This window comes from Phasianus colchicus, chromosome 1 (assembly GCF_987193195.1).
Source record: "Phasianus colchicus chromosome 1, bPhaCol1.hap1.1, whole genome shotgun sequence".
NCBI classification, from domain to species: domain Eukaryota; kingdom Metazoa; phylum Chordata; class Aves; order Galliformes; family Phasianidae; genus Phasianus; species Phasianus colchicus.
The window spans coordinates 153,785,384-153,800,217 of record NC_143436.1 but is presented as its reverse complement, the minus strand read 5'-3'; the positions used below and the strand labels follow the sequence as shown (position 1 = coordinate 153,800,217).

The 14,834-nt window shown below is 39.0% G+C and overlaps 1 protein-coding gene across 1 annotated transcript in view; it reads left to right on the top strand.

Annotated features, from left to right (window-relative positions):
• LOC149920161 (uncharacterized) overlaps nucleotides 1-12,715 on the top strand; it is a 35,614-nt gene extending 22,899 nt beyond the window's left edge. Inside the window, exon 2 of the mRNA XM_090144876.1 lies at nucleotides 10,645-12,715. Within this exon, the coding sequence (XP_090001002.1) occupies nucleotides 10,645-12,645 (2,001 nt within the window). The 3' untranslated portion in view covers nucleotides 12,646-12,715. The remainder of the gene's footprint in view (nucleotides 1-10,644) is intronic.
• Nucleotides 12,716-14,834: the final 2,119 nt, after the last annotated feature.

The window sequence follows — 14,834 nt, the reverse complement described above, 5'->3', positions numbered from 1 at the left end:
GGGCACTCAATGCCATCATCCAGGTCATCAGTAAAAATACTGAATAGGACAGGCCCCAATACCGAACCCTAGGGAACACCACTCATGACCAGTTGCCAGCGGTACATGACTCCATTTACCATCACTCTCTGGGTCCAGCCCTCCAGGCAGTTCTTTAGTCAGCAAAGAATGTACCTGTCCAAGCCATGGACTGCCAGCTTCTGCAGGAGAATACCGTGGCAGATGTGCCGAAAGCTTTGCTGAAGTCTAGGTAGACTATGTGTCAACCATTTATGGTCTGGTTCGGCCCAGTTCCGTGACTAGTGGTGCGGAGGGATTTTGCAAAATCCGCACCTCCGGAAAAGGCAATGATCTAAGGAAAAAACAAACTAATTTATTAAATATAGTATCAGAATGCAAGATAACACACCATAATACAATATTATTAGAAATGCAGCTAATAAATCAACTATAATGAGAGAGGGAGAATGACTGAAAGATAGATAGGCTGAGGTGAGATGCGCAGTCCAGTTGAGCAGCAGGGAGACAGGAGGAGAACTGATGAAGAAGAGCGGACAAAGAAGAGAGCATCAGGTGACCATGCCAGGAGTTATATCTCCTCTCTGTGACCGCAAACTCCCCTGGGGAATGTAGTTCTTCTTCTCTTCTGGGCAGGTACCCAGAACTTGAGCATTAACAGTTAAACTCTCAGTGCCCCACATGATGTTATGATGTGGAATACTGAAAACCAAAAATCACAACACCATGACACTATGTCAGCAGCCTTTCTCTCATTCACCAGGTGGGTCACTTGATCATAGAAGGAAATGAGGTTGGTCAAGCAGGACCTGTCTTTCATATACCCATGTTGGCTGGGCCTGATCCCCCAGCTATCCAGCACATGCTGTGTGATCTCCCTCATGGTGATCTGTACAGTATGGAGCTTGGATAACTTAATGATATTGTCATTGCAAATTTTGGTGGTAAGGGTAATGTCATTTATTAGACTATCTTTGCTTTGCTTAAACAGATTAGTAACTTTTTCAGTATTAGAAGCTGCTACAGAAATGTATGAATTTCTGTGTATAAACTCTTAAACTTACAGGATAAAAAAACCACGGGGACTCAGAGATCACCTGTCCATCTAAGGGCAGGTATTTCATATACCCAGATCAGTCCCTCTTAATTCACAAGTCGTATGAATATAAAATTTGGTCCTTGGCCTTTTTTCCTTTTAATGAATCAGATTTATAAGCCTGAGTTGCTGAAACCAAAGTCTTCTATGATGAGTGTGATGTTTACTGCAGTACACATGGGAGGTTGCCTTTTTTTTCTTCTATATTTTTCCATTAGTGTTTGTACTGAATGACTACAAGGATTGTCTCTTGTTCTTTCAAAAGCAAGTCATTCATTAGGATGCCTTACCTTTACTAAAAAACATGTTTTCAACTTCAACATGGCTACTGGCCAGAAAAGCAATTTCCTTTTTTTTTTCTTCTTCGAAAAAGAAGCTGGAAACCATCAGTCTGCATCAGGAAGAAGGATTTCAGTTTTAAAGGTGAAATAGCATTCACTCCTTTTACATGATAAATGGAAGAAATAGGATACACTAATGAACAAGAGAGGACGTAGCAATTAAAAACAGCAGGAGAGTGTGGTACACAACTCTACTCTCATGTTATCTTAAAGTAAATTAGCATGAGAGGTTAAAGAAACCAGACTTCTTTTACTTCATAAATTACTCAGCTTTCAGTACAGGTTTTACAAGAGCACATATTACTTACCTGAACAACTGATAGTGTAGTATTTATCACATGCTGCCTCCATTTGTAAAGTCATAAATTCCCTTGCTATGGTTGCCTGTAAGTTGTTTTAGTGCTAAGTGTAGCAGTAAAACGCTGGAAGACAATCTATAGATTCGGCTCATAATAACTAACTCTGTATTTTATTCTGTCTTAAAGAAAGTGAGAAACAAGGCTGAGGATGAATAAAATGAGCAGATACAGGAATAATTGGCACTTAGTGTCTTAGCTGTCATTTATACATTGACTCCTGGCATTTTAATGGATGAGGAAAAAAAGCTTTTGCTTCCTAATTAAACCAAGGTAATTCAGCTTGGTGTCTGCCCTGAAACTGAAGTTCCTTGAAGCTTAAGCATATAAATCAAGACATATATGCAATTTTATTCTATACAATTAACATATATTACTATATTGTGTATTTATAACATCTATTTTACATTTATGTATTTTACATTAAAAAACTTACTGTGCCCTGTTGAAGGCAAAATGGTCTTTGATGTTGTTTTCTTTCAAAAAATATTTGTGATTTTAAATTGCAAATCCTTTAGGATGGAACCTAACTTTTTCTTAGTTATATGTGAACTAGATGTAGTGCTTGATTCAGAAATTATATAGCAACATATGACAGACCTTCATCAACATAGTACATTCAAGCTGTTGTAGAGATACTGAACAAGAAAATGTCTACATGTGAACAACCAATATCCAGCTCACTCAGGTGCATAATGCAAGAAAAGTGTTTGTTGTCATTGCTTACAGATATAATATTTGCCTCTTATGTGTTAGTCACTGCTACTTTGAGCAGATCAGACCATCTGTGTACTCCTAAATTCACATTCCAGACATAAGAGACAATGTGCTTTTGCATTTCTTTCAAAGATTCTAGGATATTCTACAACATACATCTTTCTCATTTGTCTGAAAATTGAATTTAAAGAGACAAGAAGAAAAAAAGAGACGAAACAAGTCAAATACATCCTGGTTGGTAAAAAACTTTATCAGAAAGGAATGAGAATCTATTTTTATTTAAGTCCTGGCTGCATTATAAATTAAAGCTAACTTGAAAATGTGTGATAGAGAAGCCCAGAATCACTGCCATCTTACATTTAAGGAGGCAAGTTTATCACTAGGTGAAATAGATGATTTTCTCAGACTTCCCTGTTTTTACATGAACAACATGCTCATTCCTTTTTCTGAAGAGTTTAGACTCCTATGTTGTGTATACGCACTGCAACAGTTTGCTGAGTTAATACTTAGTTCTTTTTCCTTTTCATGACTTACATGTTTCATTGTTCTCAACCTTAGATGAGAACACACAGAAATCACATCTGAAGAAGGAATGGTTAAATGATGAAAACTTCAGTTGATGCATGTTTTATGGAATAATTTGTGTCTAGATGTGTGCTAACCCAAAGGGAATTACAGTGGAGTACCATTTTTTCCCTACTCTTTGATATAAGTTCACTTCATTTCTTTGGTCTTATGCATTACATGCAGCTATTTAGAAAGAAGCTGTCACATCTCTTCAACCACAGGCCTCTAATATTTGTGTATCATATAGAAATTGAAAGTAGTGGGCAGTCTAGCTTGTACATCAAAGATTCAACCTGTTGTTGAATTTACTTCAAGGAGAAGCTGTACTATAAAATAATGTAGAAAGGCCACATAAGTCAGATCAGTTATGTCAAAAGTGGCAAACTAAATACTCTACAGTAGGTATCTACGTATTTTATCCATTTTACTTTCAGTATACTGAAAGACAGTTACCTGACACTGGGAGATTAGGAAGGTCATGAAATTCAGCCCAAACATGAGTTTTTAAAGCTTTTCAACTTTAGTGATAGTTTTGTAGAATTTATCAAAATATTGCTTTTCCTTGCACTTGACAATGAGAGGTTTTCATAAGGTCTATTGCTCAGAATATTTAGGAAAATTATTCTTGATTTAAAATCTTAAATAATTTAAACTTCTCAAGAAAAAAAAAAAAAAGGAAAAAAAAAAGTTTTTAAAATTTTCACCAAAACAAAACAAACAAAAAAAATAAATTGTCAGAATTTGAATTACTGTCTCTATTAAACATTTTCACACTAACTCCCATTAAATAATGAGCTTGAGACATTTCTTGCTTGATATTTCTATAAGTGGTGTAATCATTGCATATCTTCTGTGTTCTACTACTAAAAGGAGGTTTCTCATAATTACTTCCAGTTGATCTTAATCTGTTTCTCCCTCTTGTGCTTTTTCTTTTATAACTTACAGGATATCAGTTCCTGGTGCTTTATTTTTCATGTTGTCAGGACTTCATGCTTAATGTCCAACAAAATTATGTTTTTGTTTTTGTTTTTGTTTTTTAAGATGTCTGTAAAGAATAGTCTTCAGAGGAATCATGAGATGTATAGAAATGGTTTTGCTCTTGATACCTTAATTTCCTCAGACGCAGGATCATATTTTGACATTACTGAAGATCAAGCTCTATTATTTTGTGATTTACATTTCTCTAACAGATATTACATCTGCCCAGAGATCTCCTGGAGTGTGGTCAGTAATGCTGCTGCTAGATTTTGCTCTTTCTGAATTTTGCAGATGTTACATCCATTGATGCTCAGTTTTATGCCTCTCCTGAAGTTCTCATGAAAACAAACAAACAAAAACAAAACAAAAAAAAAAACACCAAACCTGTAGCATTATGTACATGTTGTCTGTTACATGATATACGACCAAGATGAAAACTTTCTCAAATCTTTCTCACTACTACAACATCTGCCCTATGTGATCATGGGCACATTGCTTAGGAAATAATCAAAGTTTCATATGTCCTTTTGTACAACAGAAGAGCAGATTCTTCTGCTGATAGCCATGTATAGTTGTTAAAAATTAATAAAATTTTGTGGAATGTATTTATGCATTATGATGCATATTTACCAAGTAATCAAACAACAAATTGAGTAGTTTACAAGTTTAGTAGGCTGTCAACATAACTCTTCTGTTTTACAGAGCAGAACTAATCCCATGAGATATGCCAAATGAGGAAGCGAAGGCAGAAAAGTTAAGTGATTTCCTCAGAGTTATCAAGAGATGTGTTAAAATAATGATTTCAAAGTAGAAGTTCTTTTGGAAAAAGATCATGAAACTTTAGCCATCTACATAACCTACATCTTATCCATTTAGGACTCAATTGATATACCTAAACTCAGGCAACTGGTGACATTTGAAATTACTTTGGATAGTTATGGCATGCTCACATGGCAGTGATATCCAAGCACTTCTGATGAAGCACCTGAAGGACAACAAAGTATTCTGTTATCTGAAAAGACAATTTATAACTATGCTTTATTCTTCCTTTCTGCTCTGTGCTTTTATCAACACTTGGATAGTAAACTACCCAATATACTTGCTTATATAACACAGAGAAATATCTTAAAAAATCTCTAGTGATCTTAGCAATTGCCAAGGTAATGATGCCACAATTCTGGATTCTTTTGGAGTCCCAAGCACAAAATCCAAGTGCCAGCAACTGGACCTTCATAAACTGCATTGGTGCACACCTGCCCAGGCACAGATGAGCCCTGGATTCCCAATCTCCTGATTGTTTATACTGTACTGCTGTCTCTCATGAAACACCTTTCTGTTTCTTTTCCTTGTCACATAGAGACAAGGAAGGAAAGACGGAGCTGACATGTACCTGATTACCATCTGTGCAGGATGCTGGGATTTGGTTTGGGTAAGCACCACACGCTAACATAAAATAATCTTGCCTGAATGATGTGACACAGACACAGACACAGACACAACCACAATCAACTCAGAAATCAGCCTTCATATTCTTTTTGCAGTACTTGAAGTAAGCGATGCAATTTGCAGTTATTTATTTTCTGCAAACATTTCAAGAAGAATGGACGAGAGCCTTTAAAAAAGAGAAAAGGTGAAACTTTTGACATTTCTAGGAAACAAATAATAACTTTGTAATTCCCTTGGTTTGAGTCTGAGAAAGTAGTTCTTTTCAGCCTAACAACATTGAGGAAAACCATAATAACAAAAAACTATCCACAGTGGGTCAAATAAAAGATTCATCCAAGTCTGTGTCATGCTATTAGTTATGAGAGACAAAAGACACCTGGGCAAGAACATGACAAAGCAGTCATGTAAATATATCCTTCAGTACATAAAGCTATCTGGGGTTCTGTCTTTTACATTGTGAAATAAATATCTCAAAAGGAAAACCGCACAGAAGTACACAGAGGTGGCACGTCTTAGTTTTTAATAGTTCTTGATAGATTCCTGTTCCCTCCCTCCTGTAAGGACATCAATAGCAAAAATGTACCGTATTTGAAGAATTACTTCCTTTTGTTTCTGAAACCAAGCTCTGTAGTCGCCATGACACTGGAAAGTACTCTTCAGGGTATCTGTAGCATTTTGTTAGTGAAAGAGATTTTAGGATTATTAACAAATGTTTAGTCTAAACTCATTTTACACAGGGAACTAAAAAGTCTCTGTGTAGCAGTTGCTATCTACAGCACCTGAGTTTGGCTAGGAACAGAGAGATGAAAGGCCCTTTATTCTCTTTTCACTCTAAGTCTCCGGAGCTGCACAGCCCTCCAGGATACAGGATTTAAACATTCAGTAAAATGATTTCCACAAATACGACATAACTTTACGTGGTGAAAGCCCACTTGGAGAGTTGCACCTTTTATAGGAGTCGAACACTGTTATTACTAGCATCTTGAAAGTAATTTGTGACAATAAGGAAAGAAATAGGGGCTATCAATCAGACTGTCAGTTCCTGTTTCAGCCAGAACCCATTCAAACAAGAAATTGTAAACCCAGATCTTTCAGAGTGCCAGTTTAGGAAACTCTTTCTTGCTGATTTGCAGCCTCAGGAAGAATAACTTACTAGATGCTGGTAGCACTCTTTTTTTTTTTTTTTTTTTTTTTTTTAATTCAGTGTAAGTTCATAAAATAAATTACCCAGATAATTGGCTATGTCCTCAGTCCATGTGCACCAAGGCTGTATTTTTTTCCATAGATGCAAAACAGATTTACAGCTTAAAAGTAAGTACAGCAATAAAGGAATATTACTAGTAATAGGCTTGTGCCAAGTTTTATGATCAACTACAATAAAAAAGGAGTTCAGCTACTTTCAATAACGGGTTCTGTCAGATCCTGCTCCCTGTTTCCTTGATCTTGATGGAAAACTTAAGACTAAAATACAGAGTATTAATCTGATTCTTTCTTCAAAATGGAGTACACAGGCATCCTTGCCTGTGGCAGGGTGCAGAAGCTTGATGATTCTTGAGGTTCCTTCCAACCCAAGCCATTCCATAATTCTGTGATACACACAGTATTACTTTTTAAAAATAGTAATGGCAAAAATAATATATGCTGAAATTAAAAAGAGGTTAATCAGTTCTCAGACTTTATTTTGCATCCTGTGAGTTAGCCCTCTCAGCCAAATCTTGGATTTTCTTATTTTCAAATTGAAGCCTATTAATTCCAAAATTGCAAGTTGTAAACTGTGTTGTTAATGGAACTTAACCTTTTACAACCCAGCGCATTGTGTGGTAGAGGCATGACTGTATTAACAATATTCTTATAATATAAATGAATTGTAAATAACACTTTGTCACTGACTTAAAATTACTATGAGATAAAAATCAAGCTAGCAGAAACAACTATGCAAAAGACAAAATATTAGCAATATAATGGAATGTATTGGTCTATAAATGAGGGGAAGCAAGGCTCACTTCACAAGGTAATATTATTTTAATTAAAAAATGCAGAAATCTGTAAAAAACAAGCATGTTTCTCATTAGGTTGCACCTAACAATGCTAGGAACAGCTGTTCTTCAGAAATATTTTTTCCTCCGTATGAATGAGACAATGCCCAATATCTTTAATTACACAAACAGATAGAGCTGAAAGTTTTCTCTTTTTTTTTTTTTTTTTTAATTATACGTATTGATACAGTAAAAGAAATTATCTTTCTTTGTCTACTGATGTTGCTGCATTTGTACAAAGCAGGATATCAAAATGTACTGAATATTTTATCTGTTCATTATTACTTTAGTAAAGAATCTCTTGCTGAAGCTTGTGAAGTGATATGCTATTTTTGCTTTAAAAAAATAATTTTATATTTATAAAATGCAGATAGTGTAGTTAGAAAAGTCATTACTAGATGGGGATGCACTGGTAACCGCTGATGGGATGTGTTCTCTGGGGACAGAACGTCTCCTGAATCACAGAATCATAGATTCACCAACGTTGGAAAAGACCTCTAAAATCATCCAGTCCAACTGTCCACCTATCACTAACGTTTCCCACTAAATCACCACAAGAAGAGGCCAACTCCCACCTTACTACAACTTCCCTTCAGGTAGCTGTAGAGAGCAGTAAGTTCTCCCCCGAGCCTCCTTTTCTCCAGACTGAACCAGTTCCTTCATTAGACTTGTGCTCCAGACCCATTACCAGCTTCATCGCCCTTCTCTAGACATGCTCCAAGACCTCAATGTCTTTTTTTGTAGTGAGGGGCCCAAAACTGAGCGCAGTACTTGAGGTGTGGCCCAGTGCCTCCCACAAGCAGCACTGCATTGCACTGCAGCAGAGGGACTTCCACGTTAGATATGCACATTGGATTTTCTGGTTTTCATTCAGACACTCCTTCTGAAGACTTCCAACATCTTTTAAGCTGTGAATTTGCACAATTTCACAGACCAACTTAAATAATGTTCCAGTCTGTTGAAGCTTTCCCCAGGAAGGAGATATTTACAAGAGCGCTATTTTGTGTCACTACTGGCCAGACATTCATGGGAGTGATGCACCTAGCATTTTGTTTTAAATAATGTGCTGTCTTACTTCACTGCCAAAAGTTTCAGGCCTGTAAATAATCTGAATTTAAAGAGGATAAATTATTTCTCCAGAAAATTCATATTATGACAACTGAAATTAAAACAAAACAAAGCAAAAAATCTAACAACATAAGAACAACAAAAACCTCCTGAAAAACTACTTTACATTCTGTGAAGAATATTATGAATGCATATGATGTTTTAATAGCTCTTTCTAAGGCATGATAGGGGAAATAAATTTTCAGCATTTCTGCCTTCAACCTTAAGTGAACAATTTTTTTTTTTTTTTTTTCCCTAGCTATATAGAGAACCTTCCTTTCTTTTATACTGAGTCTCAGGATTAGTCACATTACATTACATTCCTGCTTCCTACATTTATTTTATCAATTTGGCTGGAGCATGACAGATCTTATCGTGTATAGCAGTATTTGTTTTGATGATGAATGGCTCTGCAAGTCTTTCCTTGTGAAGCTGTACAGTACACCTGAATATTCTTAGCTCTCACTCCGTGTATTAGTTTACTTATATATGTTTTTACACATATTTTTTTTTGTATTTTAATTAAGATGCAGATATCAAAAAGCACATTTTTTTTGGAGTCTTAAAAACAATATTTTGCAATTATATTGAATTTGGAAAAGAGAAAAAAAAATGAAGACATCGTTTTCTAATTAAGATTATATTTGTGGAAATAGAAACTACTGTTGTGGAGACAAGGCTTAAATTATGGTCGTTTGAATATGTTGCAAACGCTTTAGTTTAGCCACATTCATGACCTTCTATTATTACTTTGTGGTCATGTGAAAAAAACTGTTTAAGAATATCTGGAAAATATTTATTCTTTTATATGAATATATAGACAAAAAAAAAAAGTTTTTCTGAAACAAAATAATTTACTACTTATTGATTTTCTAGTCATTGATTTAGAAATCTATTATCTTCTAAGGGAACAGATACCACATTATGTGACGTAAGCAGCTTAAAGAAACAAAGCAACTGTTTTTGTGAATAAAAATCTAAAATTTATAAATTAATTGCGTATAAAACCTGATATGTAGAGTCCTTGTTCTTGTTTTGGTGAATATTTGAACAACTGTTCCATTGTCTGTAGTAGAATTTCTTACATATCAAAGCACTTGCCATCATCAACTACCAATTCCAGGTAGTCCTTGTTAGTGGGAAGAAACGCAGTTTTCTTCCTTGTTACAAATAACTGAACTAACACTGTTGCATAGACCTCTGATATATTTTTTTTAGACAGATAAGAAAGTGATGAATTTTCTTTACACGCTGTTTTTATCTTAACTAATTACAAGGACCATTCTGAAATGAAAATAAGCTCCTCATTGAACACTTATAATAATCTTTAAAAGAAAAGTACTCATTTTCAGAAATAAAACTATTATATTTTATTCTGATCTTCCCATTTTCAAAGTGAATTAGCTAAAATCTGAAACAAGCTGTCTATCATCAGATTTATTCTATGCTTCTGGGTCAAAATATCCAGAGATAATTCATAAAATTAGGTAAAGATCAGAAGCGTTTATCTGTTATCAGCTTAGATTACAATACTAGCAGCTCCCCAAACAGCTCTGGGCAACATTGAAAGAATAATCGCATTATCATGTGAGATGACTGAAGTCACCAATAAATTGCTCCAGTACACTGGATCCTGGAAGTTACAGAAACAAAACAGCAGAAACAGTAGAATTGGCAGCAGCTACATCATGTTAAATCTCATTAGAATGTATAATGTGAACTAATCACTGAACTAGAAACTAATACTTGCTTAGCACAATTAAGAATCGGTTTCATCTTTTATATGTAGGCAAAACATGACCCAGGCTAATAATGCAAATACCTCTTGTGAATGTGATTCTGATTTCCCAAAGCGGAAAGCAACTGCTGGCACTACTGAATAAAAGAAACAAATAAACAAACAAATGTGGTAGTGAGGGTCTGGCGCCCGGAAGATATCGCGTTGTACGGGAAGACAGGGTCCCCCTCCTGATAGCCAATAGTGTTCAGTGCCCAGGTTATATAAGGCTGTTTTTCCCGCCAATAAACGCCATTTGCCGTCCACCACATTGGTGTCAGCGAGCCGATGGACCGAGCGACCTGGGATTGGTCGCCGTGCCGTTCCCGAACCAGGTCGCCACGCCTACGATAGGCAACAAGTGGTGCCGAAACCCGGGATTGTCGCCTGGACGGGTGAACGGCGGCCGGAGCGGCAGGACCAGCCCGGCGGGGAGGACGCTCCCGGACCAACAAGGAGGATGGAAGTCCTTGTGAAGGTCGTATTGCAGTTAGATAAGCAGTGGGGTATCGATTGTAAGCCCAAAGATTTTACTCTCGCTATTGCGAGGCTTTTGCGAATTGGGGTCATTGACCAGCCGGTGGATATTCTCCACCCCGAAGTGTGGGATAAATGCACTAAAGCGTTAACTGAGGAGACGATGTCCTCGGGTTGTGGGAGAAGCCTAGAGTCGTGGGGGAGAGTCGCACGGGCCCTGCGCAGGGCCATGCGGGAGCGGGAGAGCTGGAGGGCGGCAGAGAGCCGTTTGTTGGCCACCCCGGGACTGGGAGTTGGGGCGGCCACGCGGACTTTGCACCCCTCTGACGATGACGTGTCCTCTCAATCGAACCCCGACCTGCCCACGGAGGGACAGAAACGTGCTAAATCCTTCTGGGGTGGGTTAATCGAGGAGGCCAGGGCTGCCGCGGAGAAATCGGAGCCCGAGGAAATTTGGGCTCGACCGCCCCCCTATGCGCCCCAAGATGGCGCCGAGCCAGGAGAGGGAGGGCGGGGGGAGGACGCCCTTGGCGGGAACATCGAGGAGGTGTTAGATAAAGGCGGTGGGAGCGACCGGGAAGGTGAGGGGAGCGTGAGTGAAGGGTGGAAAGCCAATCAGAGCGGCCTTCTGAAGAAATGCCGCTGTGGGGCGAACATCCCGCTGGGCAGAGGGCGGGACGAACCAAGAGGGAGGGAACGGCCTGCCCGCAAGGGAGGCGGGCGGGGCCGGAGCCTAACAAAAAGGTACGAGAAACCGGAAGTGGCCGATCAGTCGGGCTCTGACTCCGGATCAGACACTAGCTGCAATGAGTGGTTCGCAATTGACTTAAACTCGGAGGAGGAGGGAATGAATACGAACAGAGTTAAGAGCCGAAATATTCCCATCCAAATTAAAGAGAAACCGCGAGGGGGAGAAATCCCTCTTACAGACTGGAGAAAAATAAAGATTGCATGTGCTGACTGGGCCCCATCGGCCACACTAGTGTTCCCAGTCCGGGTGATGGATGGGGGACAGAGGGTCCACTCGCCAATAAACCCTAGGGATATACAAGCAATTGTTAAGGCAGTTGCAGATAAAGGGCTTAACTCAGCTATGGTCTCCACCCTTATAGATGGTGTTTTTGGGGGAGACGATATGCTCCCATTTGACATAAAACAAACCTGTAGACTAATTTTTGACGGAGCAGGGATGATTGTTTTTAAACAAGAATGGGAAGATAACTGTGCAAGACAACTAGCTCAAGTAACTGGGGCGGATCACCCACTACATGGTTCCAGCCTGCAGCAGCTGATGGGTACAGACCCAACAATGATTACCCCCCAAGCACAGGCCCTGGGCCTCCAGGCCCATGAAGTTATGACAACTACTTGTGCAGCCAGGGATGCTATTTGCACAGCCTCTAAAGTTATTGTTAAGCCATTGCCATGGTCCACCATAAGACAAAATGGAAGTGAAAGCTTTACACAGTTTGTAAATTGCCTCCAGGCAGCAGTCGACTCCTCGACCCTGCCTGCGGAAGTGAAAGGCCTGGTTGCCACCAAGGCGGCCCACAAGACCGCGCCGGCCACAGGCGGCGTGACCAGCCGGCACGGTGGTGCTGCACAAGATCCGCCGCTACCGGAAATCCATGGAGCTGCTGATCCGCAAGCTGCCCTTCCAGCGCCTGGTGTGCGAGATCACGCAGGACTTCAAGACCGACCTGCGCTTCCAGAGCCCGGCCGTAGGTGAGCGAGGCCTACCTGGTGAGGCTCTTCGAGGACATCCAGCTCACCTGGCACATCCCCCAGGGAGTGCACCTGAGGCCACAGCCCATCCCCCTTTTTCTTCCGATTAACATCATGTTGGTAGAGCACCAACAACTGTTATAAGAATGTTCTTGTTCAGAGCACCTTATGTTTTCTATTCGAGTTTTCTATTGAAGATTGTTCTATTTGAGTTTTCTACTGAAGATTGTTATATATTGTTATATTTTACCTAATTTAATTGTGCATAGGGAGGGGGGATATGTGGTAGTGAGGGTCTGGCGCCCGGAAGATATCGCGTTGTACGGGAAGACAGGGTCCCCCTCCCGATAGCCAATAGTGTTCAGTGCCCAGGTTATATAAGGCTGTTTTTCCCGCCAATAAACGCCATTTGCTGTCCACCACATTGGTGTCAGCGAGCCGATGGACCGAGCGACCTGGGATTGGTCGCCGTGCCGTTCCCGAACCAGGTCGCCACGCCTACGATAGGCAACAACAAATATGCAAACCCCAGTATTAACGGACTATTTGTTAGATCCTCATGCCTTCAAAGCCCAGATTTGTTATCACAAAATATAACTCCTTTTATCAAAAGGCAGATTAAAAAAGGACAGTGAAGGAAAAAAAAGAAGGGAAGGGAAGGGAAGGGAAACATAGAATCAAAACATTAGAGACTGCAAGTAAAAGTACTGACACTGGATAAGGGAAGCTAAAGATACAAAATGAAAAACAAATGCATGCTTCATTTGTGTAAGGAAATGAGAGAAGCTATTTATATTATTAGAAACAAACCTCTGCTATGATATAGGTCCTGTATGAGAAAAAAATCACTGCAACTGTTCAGAAAAGGCAAAAATATTTAATAAAAAGCTGTTCTCTGTTACAAAACATATGTATTTGGTAAATATTTATCTTCTATATTTGAAGTAAGAGCATTCCTACCTTGCAGTGCTAATGAAGGACTTACATTTCATCTGCATGACAAATTGGGCAGACACTAAATGACAAAAAAAGAGGAACATTTTTAGACCCAGTAAACTGAATAAGTTACAGCCAAGACTGTTAAAAGAATTTTCAAATCAACTCTGAGACATTCATATTCTTTTTAAAAGAAGCTGTAAAACACAAGGGGATTCCAAGAACCTGAAAAAAGGTAATGTTGTTCTAATGTTTTAAAACAACTGATTTTTGACTGCTTGAATATATGATTCTGATACTGAATCTGAGCAAGAAGCTGAAGCAATCACTAAAGAACTATAGGACATTTACATAATCAATTCCAGTTAACCTTGAGAAACTTGAGAAACACAGATTACTTTTCAATGAGCAGCAAGCTTATTCAGCCTCAGTAGCCTGAGAGAAACTTATGCTTGTACGGTATTTGACTTTGTTTCATATGACATCTGAAAAGTTGCTCTGAAAGTAACGCCTCCTATTTACTTCCACGGCAACCACAGCAGATAAAAAGAACACAATATCACTTTCTTTAAGCAAATTCTAAGCTACAAAACACTACTTTTCAACACATTCCTCTCTTTTAGATGATTCGCATGGATTAGCTAATTGAGACACACTTAATTTCCTGGTGTGACAGCTATGCATGGCCATCCGGATGTAGCTTGTCTTTCACAACAATGTCACCACTGCTGAAACGCACCAGCCACTGCCTCACTGTGCTCACATCCAATGTTTTGTCTCCATAAACATTCAGGAAGCATCAATGACTGTCAGTGTGTGCATTTTTTCCACGTGGGAGAATTCAGTGACATCCCTTTGCTTCATACACACTTCTATGCCAGACACCATTTTCTCAGATTGCCCCTCTGCTGCCATCTGACATATGGCAACAAAATGTAATGGAGTATTGGCAGGAAGGTTTAACTTCTACTGCCACATCACCAACATATGCCTCTGATGTCATGGGCCAAGATAATAAAATGGGAGGAATTACTGTCAGAGCAGTCCTCATAGTAAAATCAAGAAGGACAATATTATCCACACTGAGCTCTGATTAACAGATTACAAAATGTACCTTTAAGTAGATATATATATATCCTTAAAGTGATGATACCAAGATATCTTGGCTGGGTAAGGAACTGGCTGGAGGGCCAGGCCCAGAGAGTGGTGGTAAATGGAGCTAAATCCAGCTGGCAACCGGTCACAAGTGGTGTTCCC